The sequence below is a fragment of the Mustela putorius genome, unplaced genomic scaffold (assembly GCF_011764305.1).
Source record: "Mustela putorius furo isolate JIRA1106 unplaced genomic scaffold, ASM1176430v1.1 tig00003834_pilon_pilon_pilon, whole genome shotgun sequence".
In the NCBI taxonomy this organism is placed as follows: domain Eukaryota; kingdom Metazoa; phylum Chordata; class Mammalia; order Carnivora; family Mustelidae; genus Mustela; species Mustela putorius.
Window position 1 is genome coordinate 33,857,060 of NW_025421987.1, and position 21,087 is coordinate 33,878,146.

General features: G+C 35.5%; 1 protein-coding gene across 7 annotated transcripts in view; it reads right to left on the bottom strand.

The window, feature by feature from the left end:
- CD47 (CD47 molecule) overlaps positions 1 to 21,087 on the bottom strand; it is a 45,736-nt gene that overhangs the window by 1,976 nt on the left and 22,673 nt on the right. The window contains exons 4-11 of one of the 7 annotated variants that reach the window (XR_006609077.1): positions 11,477 to 11,584; positions 10,017 to 10,109; positions 8,895 to 8,987; positions 7,783 to 7,875; positions 5,610 to 5,656; positions 2,192 to 2,223; positions 797 to 821; positions 142 to 174 (exon numbers count right to left, since the gene is read on the bottom strand). Coding sequence is in view for 4 of the 7 variants with exons in the window: in XM_045088301.1 (XP_044944236.1) it covers positions 142 to 174; positions 797 to 821; positions 2,192 to 2,223; positions 7,783 to 7,875; positions 8,895 to 8,987; positions 10,017 to 10,109; positions 11,477 to 11,584 (477 nt within the window). In the remaining 3 variants the exon portion in view is untranslated. The remainder of the gene's footprint in view (positions 1 to 141; positions 175 to 796; positions 822 to 2,191; positions 2,224 to 5,609; positions 5,657 to 7,782; positions 7,876 to 8,894; positions 8,988 to 10,016; positions 10,110 to 11,476; positions 11,585 to 21,087) is intronic. The other 6 variants (XR_006609076.1, XM_045088301.1, XR_006609078.1 and 3 more) reach the window with 6 other exon arrangements.

The following is a 21,087-nucleotide window of genomic DNA, read 5'->3' on the forward strand; positions in this document are numbered from 1 at the left end:
AAATCAAGACATGCAGACCTTTATGATTTGACAGTGTCCCTTTTACATATAAGAAAGAGCATACTTTCAAGAAGCCACTTTATTTCTTTTCAGTGTTCTTATTTTAACCGATCTATAATTGTAGGTGCATTTTATACTTACCATCATTCATCATTCCTTTTGATTCTTTAAATGCTAAGAATTAGTAACAAGCCAAGCAGGCAGTTAGTAAGATTCCACAATTAGAAATCATTTCTAAATAAGTAAATATGCAGTAATATCATGCTAACTATTCCACAGCTATAAAGTCAAATTAATTTTAAGTTTATTACTTTATTACAAAAGCCTTTCTGTGGATCATACCCACAGACTCCACAAAGGAAACAAAGTCAGTTGGGAACACAGATCTAGATTTAGGGAGAAAGAAAGTGAGATCCTTGGTCTCATTCCCTGGTAACAGCCTAAATCTGAAACTTATAAATCCGAAAGTGAAATTAATTGAGATTCTTCTCTGTTGTGGGTGTTATGCTTCATCTTGGCTAATATAAGACAAATGTCCCCTCGCCTAAATATTGCTTGGCCAGAGCAAGCAACTCTGGAGAGATAATGAACAGTGCATTCTTCTCAGAAGTAAGTACAATAGCAGTACTCCGAATAATCAAGAAAAGAGGGGTCAAGGCAAAAACAAAACAAAACAAAAGAAACCTAGATTTCTCCCAAGGCACAGATGGAGCATTCTAACTGCTTTGGGAGGCTAATCAAATTATGATCGGGTAATAGATCAAGAAAAATATACAAGTTTGTAATAACCACATACCATTAAGGGGCTCCTCTACAGCTTTCTGGAAAATATTTAAAATATATTTACGTAAAAATGGAATTTATTTCATGTCCTTTTATACTAAAATTTATAAATGCTAACATTTAAACTATATAGTAAAGAGTGAATCTTACAGTCTGAAAACAGAATAAGGCAATAAAAGTTAAAAAAACAAAGCTTGCCAAGTTTATCTAATAGTTTAATAATAACTGTATTAATTTTAAGCAGAATTTCCCACCCATTCTGCTTCTTTTAGTTCAAGAAATTCTAACTTCCCCAAAAGTGCAAACATAAATAGCAATACAAAAATAAATGAAAGAGCTAAATAAGAGGTGAGACCAAAACAAAATCATTTTCAAATCATGCAAACTGAATTCAGTAACGAGGAAAGAAAATGTGTTAAGATTTAAGGGTCCAATGGTTGGATTATCTCCAACAGAGGCACTTTAAACACTGCTGGCTGTTGGTGACCAATGTAGCTACAGCACCCATCTTTTTAGCAGAAACACCTGTGGTAAGATTTACCTCTAAGTCCCCCTTGCCTCTCAGGCATGTCTTTTGAGGCTCATCAGGCCTAAGGAATATATGTAATCTCCACTTCCTGCCACAGACAGGAGTCTTGATTTTGGCCTTCCAGATAGAGCTATTACTCCTTTCTAGAAGGTGACCTCTCCAGACCTTCTTTCAAGAAAATAGTTCTTGGGCATGTCCTATAACCAGTCTCTACAGGTTGTTGTTGTTGGTTTTTTTTTTTTTTTTCCCACATGCTCATTTATCTATTTCAGTTTATCTCTTAAATTTGCTCCTTTTCTTGGAATTTTCTTAGATAGCTTTAAAGGTATCCAAGACATAGTGAAAATTACAGTACAGTACAGAGGAAGAAAAAAATACTTACAAAATGAGGGAAGAAGGGAAATAAATTACAATTCAGAACAGATTTGTTCCAGAAATATTTACATTTATTTTATAGATTATTTTTAATGAAATCAATTTCACACAAATCTCTCTCCCTCAGGTTAAAGCCTGAAATATCATGTTGTATATGCACATCAAATGGAGCCAATGGGTGAGCAGGATACTGCAGTCAGCTTCCTTCAGCAGAGATAATAACCATTATTCTTACACATGAACTTTCCAGTTCTGAGAAGTGAGAAGTCACTTGAATAGTCAGCCCAATCTTAAGGAATCACTGATTCTATTCTATTGCAACTATCATGACCAAACAGGTTTTAAAACAGAGTTCATGCAAAGTCATGAAATGACTTCTATATTCTCTTATTCTGATGTTATACTACTAAAGAGAGAGCAGAAGTCTTCAACATCTCTATGACCATTCCTCAGTCAAAACCATCAAGTGATCATTCCCAATTCACTTAAGAAAGTTTAACTTACCCTAGGAGGTTGTATAGTCTTCTGATTGGAAGCTGATGTAATTAAAAATTGAGAAAATAAACTGAATAAATTATACAAATGAAGGCAATATAATGTTTCATTTCAATGACCATATAATGATTAATTTCAAATGATTATATGCATTGATAGAATAAAATGATCAAATGATTCATCCACATCAAATAATGAACATCTATCTACCTTCTTTCATTTGCACATGTTGTCTTTCCCCCAAATCAGCCACTTGTTACACTTCTTGTTGAAAAATGCTATCATCTGTTCAACCCCATTGTGGACTCTACACCCTTCCCTAACTCAGCCCAGCCAGAAAGTAGACAAAACGCGGAAATGACCAATCTCCCCCGGCTACTTCATGGCCTGCCCTTAGCTCACTGTTCTTGCCCTTGTAGCCCAGTCTTTTCTTCTGCTTCCATCTTTCCATTTTCAAAGCTCCAAATCGCTAACAAACTAAAGAAAATATTCAGATCCTTCCGATTTTAATGAATTATTCTAAGCAGCTAGTTTTAGCCACAATCAACTTCTTCTCTATGTATTCCTACTCAGCTTTCCAAGTTACCCTTGGCACTGCTTCTAAACAGACTGGTTAATGGAGATGAAGGAATACAGGGCATGAAGAAAGTGACAAATGGAAAAAAATATTACTCTAGATGCATGGGGAAAAAGAACTTCCTTACAAAAGCCAAGTGAGAAGGTCCCAGAGCAGCTCAAGCCAGTCTTAAATACAGAATGAGTACTGCATAATCAAAAGCATCAAGCAGCAACATCCTGTGAGCCTGTCGGTAGGAGGGTGAGGGCTATGGGACAGTCAATTATACTGTCCTGGCGGGGAGAGAAGCCTGGATTTGATTGTGAGCAGACTCAAGCAAGCCCCAGGGATTGCTCCAGGGTTCTGTGCTCCCTACTTATAGCTCCTCCTCCTCCATGCCCACCTCTAACAAGCTTCCAAAACTGATGGGCAATGGAAGTGAGACCCTATCCAAGGGCAGCCAGTGTACAAACTAGCCAGAAGCTGAGACACTCTCTCAGAGACCACAGCAACTGACTAGCCTGAAAACCTTTTCTCTCCCATTGGAGCACTTAGAGAAGAAACAGAAAGAAGACCTGAAAGTTGGGAGATGGAAAGAAAGGTGACAAGAAGACAGCAATCCAGGGGAGGAGCTCAAGGCTTAAAGACAAAGGTAATAGAAACTACCAGTGAGAAGACAAGAATAAAATACAAGATAAGCCCATAAAGAGGAGGATAAGCTTGTAGGGAAAGAATCAGAGAGGAACTTGATAATAAAACTGACAGATGGGCACTGACTAACTCCTGTTACTTAGAGGGTGACATGATGGCTCAGTTCTGCATTGGATCCTTCCAATTCCTAAACTGCTTACTGTTCTAGTCCCGGTGAAGCCTGCCTGTGTCCCAGCTCTCAGGAGATTCCCTTCTCTGTTAGTATTATGGGTTGCCTTAAAATAAAGCTCCCTTACTAGATGCCCGTGGTGAGTGGTATGATCCTGGCAGCCAAACAAGAAAACCACATTTTAAAGTAGTATGGAGTGGGATGCCTGACTGGCTCAGTCAGTAGAGCATGTGACTCTTGATCTCAGGGTTCTGAGCTCGAGCCCCACGATGGGTGTAGAGATTACTTAAGAAAAAAATCTTAAAACAAAAATAGTAGTAGGGAGTGAAATGGGTTGGGAATGTGGGTGGGTGAGTCACATTTAGCAGACCCCCAAAGAAGCCAGGAAGAATTACAGAACTTCGTTAAGGATCATCATTGTAGCTACGTGTATATACAACTTACTTCAACTAAACCATGCCCTCTATGCTCTATCAAGGAAAAGAAAACAGCTGTGAAAATTTCTGACTGGTCGTGTGAAGGGTCAGAGGTTAAGATTTTAGGCCTACATTTTCGAGATCATAAATTTATTTATCGGAATTATTATTAAGAACTTCCAAGTAACTCCTTTTCTGTCCTAATAATGTGTAAAGAATAGTTTCTGAGTCCCAATTCTCAGGTCCAAGGAATATCAGTTTGTCTAGACCACTCTGAAAAAGACCTCCCTAAAGAACAATGATGAAGAAGGAAAGGAGTCAGCTGTGCTTCCTCTAATACTGTAAGATCCAAAAGTACAGAAGTTCATTTCATTTGAGTTAATCTTTTTCCATAGACATATGATCATTGTGACAAAATTACTGTGCTTTACTTGCTACTATCATGGTTCTAAGGCACTGACAGCTACACATATGTATGTAGTTAAACATATATATCTATATATACTAAATATATATAAATACATATGTAAACTATCTATTTTATACATATTTATAAATACACATTATATAACATATTTTATGTAATGTATATTTATATAATATATATTTACATAATATATTTATTAAATATAAATACATTTATTATATATAAATTGTTTATTATATATAATATTTATATTTATATTATTTATTTATTTTTAAACCACAAGCCTTACAGACTCCATACAAGCTCCCTTGCATAGTTTCTTCTTGATTTATTCTTCTCTCCCTGAAACACCTGACCACACAGTACAAATGATTTTCTAGGTTTTGAATTTTCAGGACTATTTTTCCTACTGATATCAGACTCACCTTTCCTTAACAATGGGCTATAAACTATCACTAGATTTTATATATATATATATATTTTTTTTCATGTCATTCTAAAACAACTATGATGTTATGGTAAATGTGGCTTCTGTATACTACTAAGTTGATTTGTATCAAGACATATTTATATGTACTTCTATGGAACTAAGTGTTAATGACTTTAAAAAAATAAACAAGCACTGACTTATAAATAATGGATACTGATGTCATATACAAACAACAAGCCTAACTCTAGTGAGTTTAGTAAGTTCTACTTAATTTTCTGTATGATCTCACATTGTTATTGTTTCTAGCCTGAATTTCATTCTGCAAAACTTAGATGCTTCCAGAAACAAAATGAAATGCAACATGGTTTAAAAAGACCATAAGAAATGAAATTTAGAAATCTTACTTCTAGAGCAACCATTAAGGCTACAAATTTAAGGTTGGAAATCATAAAAACAACAAAAGTTAAATTTCTCATAGGGTCATTAACTTACTCTTGAAGTTAGCTTGGATTTTTAACAAAGACAACAACAACAACAAAAAACCCTGAGGATTTTACTGCATTTAAGTCAATACACATTCATTAAGCTTTTCCAAAACAGAGCATCAGCAATGAGTAAAATTTATTTTGGGAACATTTACAATTTTTACCTCCTGATAAAAATGCTAAAATTTGCAACCTTAATGTTACAGATACTCATACTTATACATTAAGATTTTAAGAAAAACACATCAATTTTCCCATTCTACCACATTATCTAAAGAGCAAGTTTTCTGTACCTTTTCTCTTCTTGCCCTTCAACTGACCGAAGGTGTGCCTCTGAATTCTGGCATCAGACAAGTTGATTTGGAAAGTTAACTTAGAATATTCTCAAAATGTCAATAAAATTGGACTAACTTAACTTACATGTGATATATTTATATGCTAAACTATGGTAAAGAAAAAGTAATCTTGGGAACTTTTCAAGATTTCACTTTCAGTTTGGTTTTTAAGGTGAGAACAGTATAACTACAGTGGTTTCACAGACTTCTTTGGGATATAAACAACGGAGAAGGGAGAGAGCAGGGCCAAGGAGGTGGCAGTTAGATGATGCCTATTTCCACCTGAGGCAGCATTCCACACTTGTTGACAACTCTACTGAGCATCATTCTTTAGACATGGAAGGCTTGGGGGGAGCGTGGGAGTAAGGGAGTTCGATCCACATAATGAAGAATAAAAAGAACAATGAGCTATCAGTCAAAGACACCTAATATGACATCATGCTCCAGGACACATACTGTTCTCAAGCACTCATTCTTAAGAAACAACATAACCAGAGCGTCATCTTCAAGAACCACACAAACAGTGATCTGAATACTCAACAAAAAGAGAGTATGTATCAACATTCATAATGTGATGCTTCTGACAGCTCCAAATGAACACCATTCTGCTGAGAAGTCTTCACTGTGATTATGGACTTAGGAGTTAAGAACTAAGAAAATTTCATTGAAGTTAACAACTCTGACTTATGAACACATGAACCAAAGATAGGGAGATTTTAGTTAAGTATTTTAATTTTTTTTTAATCTAGTAAGCATTAACTAAATAGGGACAAAGAATATGTAACAAAATTACATATGATCAATCAGTAAAAGCTAAAGTTCAGAAACAAAGGCAAAATTTCTTTGAGAGTATTACAGAAGTCATATGGAAAATTATTTGACCATAACAATTCAAGGTTTATATTAATTTTTGGAAACACAGTAAAGTCCACCTAAAGCAGAAACACTGATTTTTTTCTACTCCATTATTTGGCAACTTTAGATTATTTTGACAAATGCTTAAGAGTTTGCTTTACTTCTTAAATACAAAAACAATTTTTTAAAGGGATACTAATGTAAACCAATTATAGGAAACATTTTTAGCTTAAATAAGAAAACACACTAGCATCTGCCTCTCTATATATAAAATAAGAATTTATATAGAAAACTGACAGATTAAATATAAAGTTCAGAAACAATATGCTAATTCCCCATTTCTTAATAACTGATTTTAAAAAAAGTAATAAAAACGACATGGATGGATCTAGGCGGTGTGATGGTAAGTGAAGTCAGTTAGTCTGAGAAAGACAAATACCATATGATTCCACTCATATGCAGAACTTAAGAAACAAAACAAACAAGGAAAAAGAGACAAAAAATAAGATTCTTAACTATAGAAAACAAACTGGTGGTTGCCAGAGGGGAGGTGAGTGGGGGGATGGGTAAAACAGGTGATGGGGATGAAAGTTAAAAAGGACACATCATGATGAGCATAATGTATAGAATTGCTGAATCACTATATTGTACACCTGAAACTAACATAACACTGCGTGTTACTTATTTAAAAACCATTAAATAAATATTTAAAAAGGTAGTAAGTCCCTAAATTTTATAAGTCCGTATCTTTATTATATTAGTTTTAACTAAAAATGTTTTAAAGTCAAGTAAAGTCAGAAGACACTGTTCTTTAACAAAAGTGACAGATTTTGAATTTCAACCTGTCTCCTTAGGGGTGTCAAGGTCTGTAAAGACTACGCAAGAACAGCAAGTAACAAATGGGTCTCTGTGAAAGAGCTAGTTCTCATAAAAACAATGGGCCAGTTAAAAATTCTTTCCTATTAAATCCTCAACACTCTCTCTTTTTAGTTGGTATAAAAAAGTTTATACATTCTAAACAAAAGCCATTTTCTTTTAAACTAGTTTATAATCTAAAATTTTCATTAATTCTTATTACTTCTCTATCCTCTTTCATCACCCCCACATCATTCCAATTTTATTATTTAAAAAATACAGCTGCATTCATGGTATTTTCTCATTTTTGGAAACACTGATGAATTTCCTTAGTCATAAATTATAAGATCCAATCAAAAGAATTTTCCAAATTATATATTTGAATTCCTAGCATAGGTGAACAAAAATAAGATTGACTTACCAACAAGTTTCATATAAACTAATCCAAGTAATTCTGCTAGAGCTATAATACCCAAACCTGAAATCAGAAGAGGGCCATGCACTGGGTTGCACTCTGTAAAAATAGTGAAATTTCATGTTAGAGACCTACATGAAATAAGTGAACTTTTATTTTTTGTAATTTTTTAAAAAAGATTTTATTTATTTAACAGAGATCACAAGCAGGCAGAGGGGCAGGTGGGGCGGGGGGGTCGGGGAAAGCAGGCTCCCTGCTGAGCAGAGATTCCAATGTGGGGCTCAATCTCAGGACCCTGGGATCATGACCCGAGCCGAAGGCAGAGGCTTAACCCACTGAGCCACCCAGGTACCCCAATAAGTGAACTTCTAAAAAGACCCAGCAATAATAGTAATATATCAAGTTTTAAGGAGAATAATTCTTTTTCTAATTACTAAGAAACAAAAATTATCTCTATAAATTCATTATTAACTCAGTCAGTGAAATGACTCCAAATTATTAAAAGAAAAAAATTTTCATTTGTCTAACATGTACCTTATCATACCAAGACTAATGGAAAATAGTGTGTAAAACCTAGATGTTCTAACCAACTGGAGCTTGGTCATTTAAAAAAAATTCTCCCACAAATATAGGCATAGCAGTTTGGCTGCTAGGAAAATCAGCCCACAAGCCATATACAGCCAGTATTCTCATGGCAATATGGAAAACACTATATTCTCAGCGGGGGAAAAAAATGAGAGTTAAAAAAAGAAAAGCTTACAACACCAAATGCTGGCAAGTATGTGGAGCAACAGGAACTCTCATTCACTGCTGGTGGGAATGCAAAATGGCACGGCCACTTTGCAAGACAGTTTGGTGATTTGTTACACAACTAAATATACTCTTAACAATCCAGCAATCACACTCCTTGGTATTTACTTAAATGAAGTTGAAAACTATGTCTACACCGAAACACGCCCACATGTTTATAAGTAGCTTTATTCTTAATCATCAAAAAGAGAACGCAGCCAGGATGTCCTTCAGCAGGTGAATGGGTAAAGAAGAAGAGGAAGAAGACTGCTGTTCAAGAGAAATTCCTAGTAAGACAAACTGGGACTAGAGAAGAACGTAACCCTTACCTGAGACACAGAGGCTTAGTCCAACCACAGAAAGCACATAGCCCAGTACCTGGAGTATTAGTATGGCAATGGTGAAGGGAGAGATCCAAACACCTGGAGGAGAAAAGAATGGGTTGAGAGCACGTAAGAAGCAATCACACCTCCTTGCATTCTGTACAGTCAGAAATAATGTCCAGTGACCAAAGGCTGACTCTGGATTTCCTTGTCAGATGGTAGCTTCTTTCCCAATGATCTAAACTTCGCCTTTTCACACAAGTAGTTAGTTACAGATTCATATGTTCAGCAGTCTTTTATTTTCACACTGAGCTCAGCTGGATTGGTATTTTTTACCCAAAATCTTAGAACAGTGCTGCTTTTACCACGTTTGGGCATTTTACAGTATGAATGGCTATTATGGATGACTTTGCCACATGCACATAAATTGCTCTGCTGGAGAGAACTGTTCTGCAAACAGGCCATTGTAAACATCACAACCTCTGTCTTGTGTGCTAGATCTTCAATTTTGCAACAAATTAATAAATTTTAATCAAGCCAGGGATAAACTCTAAGACCAAGAGTTAAATATACAAATAGAAAAAAACCAGACTGTAATAATGACAAAAATATGTTAGTGACTGACTCCAAAAAAAGCAATGAAGATTATTATCAACTATAGGTTGGATATCTGTATCATCTTTTAAAACTACAATGTTAAAATTTGCCAATAACTCAAAAAGAAATACATTTCTACTATTTTCAATTAATAGCCTTATTTTATAGAATTTTTTTAACAGAGAGGCTTAGCAAAAAGAAAATGTTGAATATCTACTTATAATTTGAAAAAGCTGAAATAAAAATATGAAGATAACCATTAAGAAATTAAATAACATAATTTGATAAATCCTCTGCCTAGCATCAAAGATACATGAAAATTACTTTTTACAAAATAACAGAATGCTTTGAAAACCTAAGCTAACCTTAAAATTTAATCCATACTGGGAAAATGTCACTAAGACTAGCTTGGAAAATGTTTTAATAAGCCAATTTTTAATTGAGTTGTAAAAAAAAAATACAAGAAATATTTCAACCAAAGTATTTTAAAATGAAAAAGGCAGACAAAATCATGCCATAACAAATACTCACCTATTATAAACACACAGTACTGAAGTAATATTAATATCACTGTAGGAATTACAATTAAACCAAGTCCACAAGAATTTTTTGTTGAATATTCACCTGTTAATAAAAAAAATATTTAAAATATTATCCGACATACTTCCTACTCTGCAGGAAGTTAAAATACTTAAACTTACTAAATGTATTAGTCCCAATACTTCTCTTACAAACTAAAAAGTTTTAAAAATATATTTCTCCCAAAACTTCACACAAAATCACTATTTTCAGATTAAGACCAAACTTAAAACATGTGAACACCAACATCTAAGTCTCAACATGTCAAAATCTTGAGTTGGCTCTGCCTCTTCAACTACCTTACAGAATTCCAGGGAGAAACTCTCGAGTCACCTCTTGCCACTCCCTTCACTTGCTAGGTTCAATCTGTCCCAAAGTCAAAACAGTTGTTCTCTCAAGTGATTTTCTGAATTCATCTCCTTCCTCCCTGTGTTCTAACTGCAGAGGCAAACAGAGCTGCCAAACTTATGTGCCTAAACCTTACATCTATACTGCGTTCAGCTCAAAAATGACAATGGCGGGGCGCCTGGGTGGCTCAGTGGGTTAAAGTCTCTGCCTTTGGCTCAGGTCATGATCTCAGGGTCCTGGATGGAGCCCCACGTCGGGCTCTCTGTTCTGCAGGGAGCCTACTTCCTTCTCTCTCTCTGCCTGCCTCTCCGCCTACTTGTGATCTCTCTCTCTGTCAAATAAATAAATAAAATCTTTAAAAAAAAATGACAATGGCTATCTTCAGTCTACATTGTGGGTCCCACGCTATCTTTGCCATCTCTCCATGTGCAACATACCCTTTCTTTACACTCCCATTCCCATCCTCTGAACACAAGTGGCTTCGGACAGACTTCCCACATTCATTCCCACTTCCATGTCTTGGCAAATGAAGTTTGCCTCCACAGTGGGTTGAATGATGGCCATAAAGATATGCCTACCTCCAAATCCCCAGAATCTGTGAATATTAACTTATGTGGCAAAAGAGTGTTACATTATATAGCAAAGGATGATTAAGTTATGGATCCTGAAAGGAGGAGTTCACCCTGGTTTATCCAGGTTGGCCCTAAATGCAATGACAAGTGTCTTTGTAAGACAGAGGTGGAGGGAGATTTGACAAAGACACCATGGAGGCAGAAACTGGAATTATGGCACGACAAGCCAAGGAGCTGCAGACTGCCAGCAAACACCAGAAGCTAGAAGAGACAAAAAATGGATTCTCCCCTAGAGCCTCAGGAGGGATTATGGCACTGATGACATCTCTATTTCAGATTTATGAACTCCAGAACTGTGAGAAAATTTCTACTGTTTTAGGACGCTCACTTTGTGGTTATGTGTTACAGCAGCCCTAGGAAACTAACACCTCCCTGCCCCCAACCTGGCCATCTCCATTAACCCTGTCTCCCTCAGATAACCGCATTTCTTACCTGGGACGAAAAGAATGGCTCCGACAATGACAACTATAGTGAGCACTAGTCCACCAACAAATAAAAGAATGGTTTTCTCCTTCACAAGACTGGATTTATATTTAATTGCTTAAAAAGAAAACAAAGAATTACATGAGCCAAATCACAAAAATTAAAGCCACTTCTGTAACTTATAAAGTGCAGGGACAAGATGATAACTTACTATAATTGAATAATCCTTCAGGAAAAACTCCTTCATATCATGTCAAGCCACCTCAAATCCTTTTCATAATAAGTCAATGTCTAAATATTGTCATGGTAGTATACATATGGAAAATGAATTTAAAGGTGATACTTTATTCTCCTACACTTTAAGGAATGAAGTTATATATATCAGGCTTTCTTAATTAAGGTATTATTAACATTTCGGGCCAGATAACTCCTTGGGCATGAGGGGGAGGGGGGCCGTTCCGTGTATTATACAATGTTTAGTAATATCGCTGGCTTCTACTCACTATATGCCATCAACAGCGCCCCAGTGCTGTCAATCAAAAATATCTCCAGACATTATTAAATGTTCCCTGAGGAAGAAAACTGTCTCAGGTTTACAACTGATATACATAACACTGATGAGAAATAGCTGGCTATTTAATAATACTGAGAAAAATGGAACTTTATTTCACCTTTATAAAATTAGGAAAGCATTTGGAATTCTAGATAATTTTGTTTTGAAAAAGCAGAATCAACACTGGACAACTCATACCCTCTTGATATCCTGATGGCAGAAGATGCTTAATTGTTCAATTAAAATAATTTCTTGAATATAAACCACAAATAATAGCACTAGTCATACATGTTACTATTTCTGATGCTAGCTCTACTGTCAAGTATCTGGTACCTTCCCTGAAACAACATAATAGATAAGCTTAAATATATTATATTATAGTTGCCCCTTAAAATCTGAGTATAACTTCTGACTCCCTCAAAACTTCACAACTAATAGCCACTGTTGACCAGAAGCCTTACCAGTAACATAAAGTCAAGTAACACATATTTTGTATATGTATTAGATACTGTGTTCTTATAATAAAGTAAGCTAGAGAAAGGAAAATACTGTAAATACTGTATTCTTATAATAAATAATACTATAAATACTATATTCTTATAATAAATAAAGTAAGCTAGAGAAAGGAAAATGTTATTAAGAAAATCATAAAGAAGGGAAAATACATTTATGGTACTGAACCATAAAAAATCCACACATAAGTGGACCCACAGAATTCAAAATCATGTTCAAGAGTTAACTGTATTCCTTTTCCTATATATTCACCTTTTGGGTTTTGTTTTAGTTAATATTAAAGTTAATCTTTCACCACGAAAGGTGATAAAAGCAACCTAAAAGCAGACTGAGTAGCAGAGTGTATGACTGAAATTCTGCTGTTTCATACACACAATATTTTCTACACCAGTAGTCAATGAGTGTCCTGAGGGGGAGAATTTTTAACTGTTGTATTTAGCATTTATCTTGTTTCCATTAAAATGACAAATGGGTCAAAAATACTAAAAAGAATAAATAAACCCCTAAATGACCCCAACAAAATCTACATATAAGGTATTATACAGTGGAACCTCAGGTTCCACTGTAATCTATGGTTAAAAATGTTAAGGTAAGATGCAGGCACCCAGAGGTTTTTTACATCTCCACCTATTTTAGGTGGCAATCATCCTTTAGATTCTAACCTCAACTTTAGTCTCTTAGGGGGAGATGGAGGACTAAGCAATAATCCTCCCTGAAGCAGAGTAACTGAATCCACATTCATCAGAAAAGAGTGAGAATCAATTTGGCAAGTTCCCCAAGCTTTCATTTGATCCATCTGGCTTTGAAACTTAGATGACTATGACTCAGTCATGTTCCTGACTTATTATAGGGCACAGATTGTCACATCTTTCCTATTTTCTAAGCTCAAACACTGTCTAGGATGAAATTCCAAGTATAGGTCACAAAAGGCACAAACATGGTTAAAAAAAAAAAAAAAACTTTCTCTAGACATAGACATAGGTCAGTCTTTCCATTTAGACCTACGCATACTATTACCTAAATAGAATTTGAAAGTTCTGCAAAGGGGTTGTAAAATAGAAGCTGTGTTTCAAATGTACTTCACAATCAATAAAACATTTATGAGACTCTTACAGGTTTAATTCAACACACAGAAGAGCTACTAAAATCAAGCAGCAAAAATTCCACCTTGGAGTATAGTAGAAGTTCACGCAAAAAGGCAGACATATCATTCTTAAAAATCAGAGTGTGAACTTCATATAAAATTCTGCCTTTTCAGACTTAGAAGAGCTGTAGGAGAAAAACAATGTCACAAAATAAACAACAATAGCCACAAAAATAAACCATCAGCAAATGCTACTATTGGCAGTGTTTTACCATAGAATAGACTTTTCAAACGTTGGCATATAAATACACTCCATGTTGAAGGTAACTGTTCTTGTTAATTGGTTCAACTACTATTTCTTCTCAAGGCTACCTTCCTCTTCCTTAAATTAAGCAGCCATTTCTATCAGATATATCAGTGGGGTCTAACTTATGCAACTATAGGCAATCAAAGAGTATCTTCACGTTTTCTTTAGCAAACCTTTAAAAAGAGTTTCTTCTAACTCATTTTCTTGCTTATGATGGTACCTATGTAGGTCCCCCAATAAGTGTGGAGAAGATATCATGTTGCTAACTCAGCTGTCAATTTTTCAGTATAGCTAAAGTGTCAGAAATCTGGTACAGATGCCAGAGAACTCAATAATCTCAAGAATCTGTTATTGGTGATTTTTTTCTAGTCCATTATTAAGTAGACCTACCCTTATTTATCAAATCTATCAAAACTGTAAATGTAAAAAAGAAAATAAATTCAAGTAATTTCCTGAACACTTAGCATTAAAATAAACATAATATAACATGCCCTTCACTGCTGGCTTTTATCAAACCCCCTCACTGTTTGGCAAGACAATCTATGTAATTTTAAAAAACAGTATGCTTTAGGGTGCCTGGATGCTTCATTCGACTAAGCATCATTTGGCTCAAGTCCTGAACTCAGGATCGTGAGATTAAGCCTGGCGTTGTGCTCCATGCTCAGTGTGGAGTCTGCTTAAGATTCTCTCCCTCCCACTCTGCCCCCACCCCCTACTTGCACTCACTCTAAAAAGAATTTTTAAATAAATAAATAGATAGATAGATAGTAAAAATAAATAAATAAATAAAATCAGCAACGCTTTAAAAGATTTCTCTTCAGCCAAAAGTACTTAAATCAATATGCAAATAAAATATGAGCAATAACACTATTTACACTTTTTTAAGACTTAATTTTTTTTAGTATAGTTTTAGGTTTCTGAAAAAACTGAGAGGGAGGTACAGGGAGTCTGCTATATCCCCTCTACCCACACATACATAGCTTTCCCCATTATTACCATCACTCACCAGAACGGTACATTTTCTACCAAGCATGAGCCTACACTGACACATCATAATCATCCAACATCCCTGGTTTCCCTTAGGGTTCAGCCTTCATGTTGTATGCTCTGGGTAAGTGTATAAGGACACCCATGTAGCCTTTCAGACTGACTTCTTTTAATATGTATTTAAGTCTCCTCCATGCCTTTTCATGCCTTGACAGCTCATTTCTTTTTACCGCTAACAGTCCACTGCATGGGTGTACTGCAGTTTATTTACCCATTCACCTACTGCCCAACAGAAGAACTGCTATAAATATCAGTGTGTAGGTTTCTGTATGGACATAAGTTTTCAACTCCATGTGGATAAATACCAAGGAGCACAATGCCAGGTCATACAGAAAGAATATGTTTAGTTTTGTAATAAGCTGCCAAACTGTTTTCCAAAGTGGCCGCACCACTCTGCATTCCCATCAGTGGTGAGTGAGAGTTCCTGCTGCTCCACGTCCTCATCAGCATTTGGTGTTGGCAGCATGTATATTTTTAACACAAACTTATAACCCTAATGCTGCCTCAAAGGAATAGCAAATATATAAGGAAACAATCACAGTTTTTACAAAAAATTAGGAATTCTAAAAATTTCCCCTTTTATACCTTCTATAAAATAATTAAGTATAGCAAGTACTTCTCAGAAATGAGCTAGGTTGATTAATTCATTTTTTTTTTTAAAGATTTTATTTATTTATTTGAGAGAGAGAGACAGTGAGAGAGAGCATGAGCGAGGAGAAGGTCAGAGGGAGAAGCAGATTCCCCATGGAGCTGGGAGCCCAATATGGGACTCGATCCCGGGACTCCGGGATCATAACCTGAGCTAAAGGCAGTTGTCCAACCAACTGAGCCACCCAGGTGTCCCGATTAATTCATTTGTTTTAGAAATATTTACTATGCACCTACAATGTAGCAGACCATTTTATTAGCCCAAATCATATCAACTAAATCAAGGCACAAATAGAGGATTATGTAACAATAATTGATTATGCACCTACTAGGTGATAATCACTATTCTAAATCCTGGCATTGAACAAAATAACCAAATCCAAATACTCCTGCCTCAAGGCCCTTACATTCGTGTGTGTGTGTGTGTGTGTGTGTGTTTTGGCAAGAAGCAGGAGTGAGGATGGAATGACACTCCCTGATGTTCTTTCCCAATTCAATAAATAAAAAGTATGTGTTTAACCTAGCCTAAAAAAGCCCCTTTATGTATTTAATCTTCAAATTCATGTGAATAAAAAAATGACAGTCTGTCTACTACCTGAAGTAACAGCTAATGTTATAAATAGATACTCCATTAAGTTTTCTTGTCTCCTTGTAACCGATATAAAAGACATAGAAAATAAAATGTAGGTTTGTGGATGACAAAATCTAGTGAAATTACCAGATCAACCTGGAAATCAAATAAAATCTACCACTTTAGTTTTCATGTCCTTTCATCCCTAAAGATGAGATTCAATATGCCCATATAGGTCTACACAGACCTCAGCCTATTTATACTAGATTAAGAATAAATCATAAAGGGAGATTTGTTTGATTTCATTATTATAGTGCTATTTTCTGATAACTCTAGGAGAGTAATTGTAGGATCTCTTTGGTATCTGTTAAGTTGCAAATCAATGTTGTTTTTCAATCAGTAAAGCTCATCTGATCACTTTCAAAGTGATATTACAATTTCAAAGTTTTTAATATATATTTAATTTCAAATTAAATTAAATTAATATTTAATTTAAATTATTGTTTTATAAAATTTAATATGCTCGTTAAAAACAAAACAAAACAAAAAACAAACAAAACAATGAAGGCTTTGCGAATCTGGTGCTGGAGTAAAAGGAACATTAATGCTGATTACTTGCCAAAAGGCAAGGAAAAGAATCTTACAATAAACTCCATACACTACCCAACTGGCTTTGATGAAACAATTGTGTAAACATGAATAATGACACATGCCTGGTCAAAGAACCCAGAAATAAAAAAAGAGCCCAGGCACCATGCAGTAAGTACTTTGAATACAGAAGATCAAAGGAGAAGATGTCCGACACACTAACTTCCTTTTCTTGGTTCCAAATGTACACTTGGTCTTGTGGACGGTGCCATCAGTTCAGAATGTAGGCAGGAAGTTGGGACGTTTGCATTTGGAAAAGCCCAAAGGAATAACAACTGCATTCCTACAAGAGTACATTGCCGAGTTCTAGTTTTGTTCAGTACCTCCTACTAACACCAGGGCCTAACAACATGTAATAACATAAGTGTGATAATTATGTGGTGAGGATCAAGGGAAAGCACTGGAAGTTCAAGATTATTGAACAGAATTCAGAGTAAACGTAATAACAAAGTCCTATTAATAGAATCCATCAACCAGGTCACAGAATGACTCTTTGTAGTATTATTTATTGTAATGATATTTTACCTTCCTGGACAGAACTGTCCTGGTGCAAGTCACCCTCACTTCTTCAGAATGATTTTTCTAATCTACAAAGACACTCCCTGTCCCTTTACATTCTCTTTATATGTGCTCATGATCTAATTACTTTCAGTACTTAAAAGCTCGTCCTAAAAATTGGATTCAAGGACCTAGTAGGATCTCAAGGCTGTTGTGAGGAATTTTTTCCTTGAATTTCCCAACAATGATTTCTACATGAACATACAAACCAAATGCCTCTGAGAAGTAACCAAAATCTTTGTGGAATAACCTTGAGAAAGGATGACAAAAGTTAGAAAAGGACAGGAAGGATGCCTAGAATGCATGCATTTGAAATAAATTACAGCAGTCCTCGCTTGGTCCACTTCCAGTATTTCTGAATTTCAGTTACCATGGTTTAGCTAAATAACACAGATGCCCCCAAATCACAGTACAAATTTCAGCTACCACGACACCACAATGGATTAAATGAGGACTTGCATGAGACACAAACTTCACTGCTCTCTCTTCAGTCCACAAATCACCCCGTTAATAACAGATGTGCATCATGATCAGTGACCAATCATGTCACTTCTTTCAAAGACTGTTGGTAACTACTCACTGAGCATCTCTTACTCAGTTCATGCGCAGACAGCAGAGCACGTGTGGTGTGACCTTCAGGTCTCCCAGTAATAAATTAATGTGAAATTTATGATGGATTATCAAAGGAGGAAACAGGGTCAGCAGAGATTAAAGAATGAAGAAATAAAAAGTAGTAATTTTGGAAGTGAGATTCAAATAAAATGTAAATGACATCACAAAATAGCTGACTGTGGGAATGTCAACACACTGCCATTCAAGAGATTCTAGATATACAGTCAGAGAAACTCAGTAAAAGTGAACTTATTGGCATAAATGAGGACAGTGAGTAGGTTGTGACAAAAGGAATGCAGATGTCCCAGAAGTGGTGACTCTGGCAAAAAACTTCACTTAAAGAAATTCTTGGGAGATATTGTATAACACTATAAATGCAAAGGATAAAATGTTGGAAGCTGATCCAAACCTAAAAAGGAGTATGACAATTCACTGAGGCATAAAAAAAGATGCTTGCTCTGTATTCCAAGTTATATAACAAGAAGGAGGCAAGCACCATTCAAACTACTCTTGATGGAACACTTTAATTCTCAGTGTTTCTAATGTTTTAATTTACCATGTACTAAATCGTTTTACTTTTTTTCCCCCATTTCCTAATAGTGTTATTACTGACAGCAAGAGAGTTTTTAATGTTTTGACCAAAATTCTAAAGGTCATAGAGCAACAGTAATTTTTTTGCATTTATTTTTGATTGCTTTGCAGAATTTCCGCTTACTTGGTCATGTTTATGGTCTCACAGTTTTGTGTAAAGACAAGTTCAAAGGAAGGAAAAGTAAAATAGATATGCCTGACTCAAAGAATTTCAGAACATTGCAGTTCCTTAAAACTATAGGAACTATAGATCTTGGTGGGCAACACGTGAAATCACTTATCAAACATCTTAATGACAGAAATTACCTGGGGTACTACCAAAGATTGAGGAAGAAGAACCCTGGAAATCTGCCAGTAACTTAATTGTCATTGATGTGGGAAACTGTGAGTTGGTATTGTTTTAAGAACAAAAATAAAGTGTCTGAAATATACTACTACTAGAGATTTGTGACTTTGGTTAAGATTCGGTGTTTGGTTCTAAGTTCTCTCTGAGTAGTTTGCTAAGCATTAAGATTCTGCTTAAAAATTTGTAAGTTGAAGATAAAGGCAAACATGTTTAGGAATATTTCCCTGTAAGAAATCTTTGTCTTCAAAACATGGTCTAGGGCTCACCAAGTCCTTCCTTGGCTTCAGGAGTTTAAAAATCTTCTTGGGCTTCAGTAGGATCAATGGCATCCTGAGATATATAGTTCAAAATACATTTCTGGTAGAAAGTAACTCATTCTCCTAAAAACAAAGGCATAACCTGTTCTTTACTATATGGTTAGCCTATGGAAAGTCCAAGTTGAATCCTGAACCACCAAAAGACTGACATTAGAACTAGAACTAGAAAAGCCTCCTGTGGTCAAATATAGACCATAAATGGTAATCTGGTAACCTGAAACAATTAAGAAGAACTAGAAATCCAGAAAGTGAAAGTCATGGGTGTGAGTTACTATTAATAACTCAGGGGCTTTATGATAATCACACTCTAAAAAACACATCACCGAATGACAAGTAGAAAAGAGAAGGGCTCTCCTGTTTGGTGGAATCCCAGGCCATAAACAGGAGGTCTCTTAGAAAGGGTATCCCCAGAAAGGTAGACTTAGATCCATGACTATCCTCAAAATGGGTCACAGATCATGCACACTTACATGTTTCCTCAACTGAAATGTGAGTGCTACAAAGCCAGGGACAATATGCATTTCACTTCCACATCTTGAGGCTCTAAGCCCCCGTGCTTAACAATCACAGGCACCCTGTCAATAGATACTTGTTGAGGAAATTAAACAAAGTAGGTCTACATTCTGCTCTGTTAGTAAGTTTCATCTACTGAGAATGAGTACCCAGATAATATAGGTTCGCTCTTCATGGAAAAAAAAGTTCTCAAAATAAATTCAAAATAAACTAGAGAGGTAGTACAATGTAGTGGTAAACAGCACTGGTTCAAATCCCAGAACTACCAGAGAAGAGCTGTGAGACTGTGGGCAAACTGTCAAACCTACCTCGGGTTTTTATCTACAAAACAGGAATGATAACGATGGCACCTACCCCCACTGAGTTCCTATGAACTGTAAATGTGACTGCAGAGGTTAGTGCTACCAGCATCCATCTTACAGAGCAAGGGTTCCACAATTATGTAGGTACTCTTATCATTAACACCTTCTGTGGGAGTTCAAACTGAGTCAATCAAGCATAAGGCCCGCCTCCACCCTCCCCCCACCCCCACATTTACTTGTTCTAAGGAGAGCTGAAATAAAAAATTCCCACCAAGATATTTTTTTTGGCTTCAGAAGCATGTTCTTTAAAATATGATCAGTGGAATAAATATTTAAGAGCATTCAACCTAACACAAACTGAAAATTAAAACAAGATTTTTTCACCCATCAAATTATTAGCAAAGATTTTAGAATTATGTCAGGATTATGAGGTGAAAAACAGATATTCTCATCTGCAGTAACTGATACAAACTTTCAAGAAACACTTTGGCAGTATGTATCAAGAGCCTTAAAATATCTCTGCCTTTTCCAGTCTTACATATCTTTAGCAGAATTATTTCCATAGTATCAAAAAAAATTGGAAACATCCTTAATATCTATGAAGATGAGAGTTAAGTAAATTAGAATATAGGCAGCTATAAAAAGATTTCTGAAAACAAGGGGGAAATTCAGGATATATGTATATAAGTTCTATATGTCCATTTACAGTTTTCTTTTTTAAAGAAACATAACAAAAATGCATAGGAAAAAAAATGAAGGGGAAGGAGGAAACGCACTAGCATACACCAATAATTTATTTCCATGTTGGGGGACTTCAGATTTTTGTTTCTGCTCCATAATTTCTTATATTATATAAGGGGTTCTAAAGTGATATTTATTCTTTAAGTCAGAAAAATTATAAAGCTTATTTTGTAAAAATATGGCTGATATTTTCTGGTTCAGACAATAAAAACAATGTCACTAATGATAATGCCATGGTGAGCAAACTTCAACCAATCTAAATGCAACAA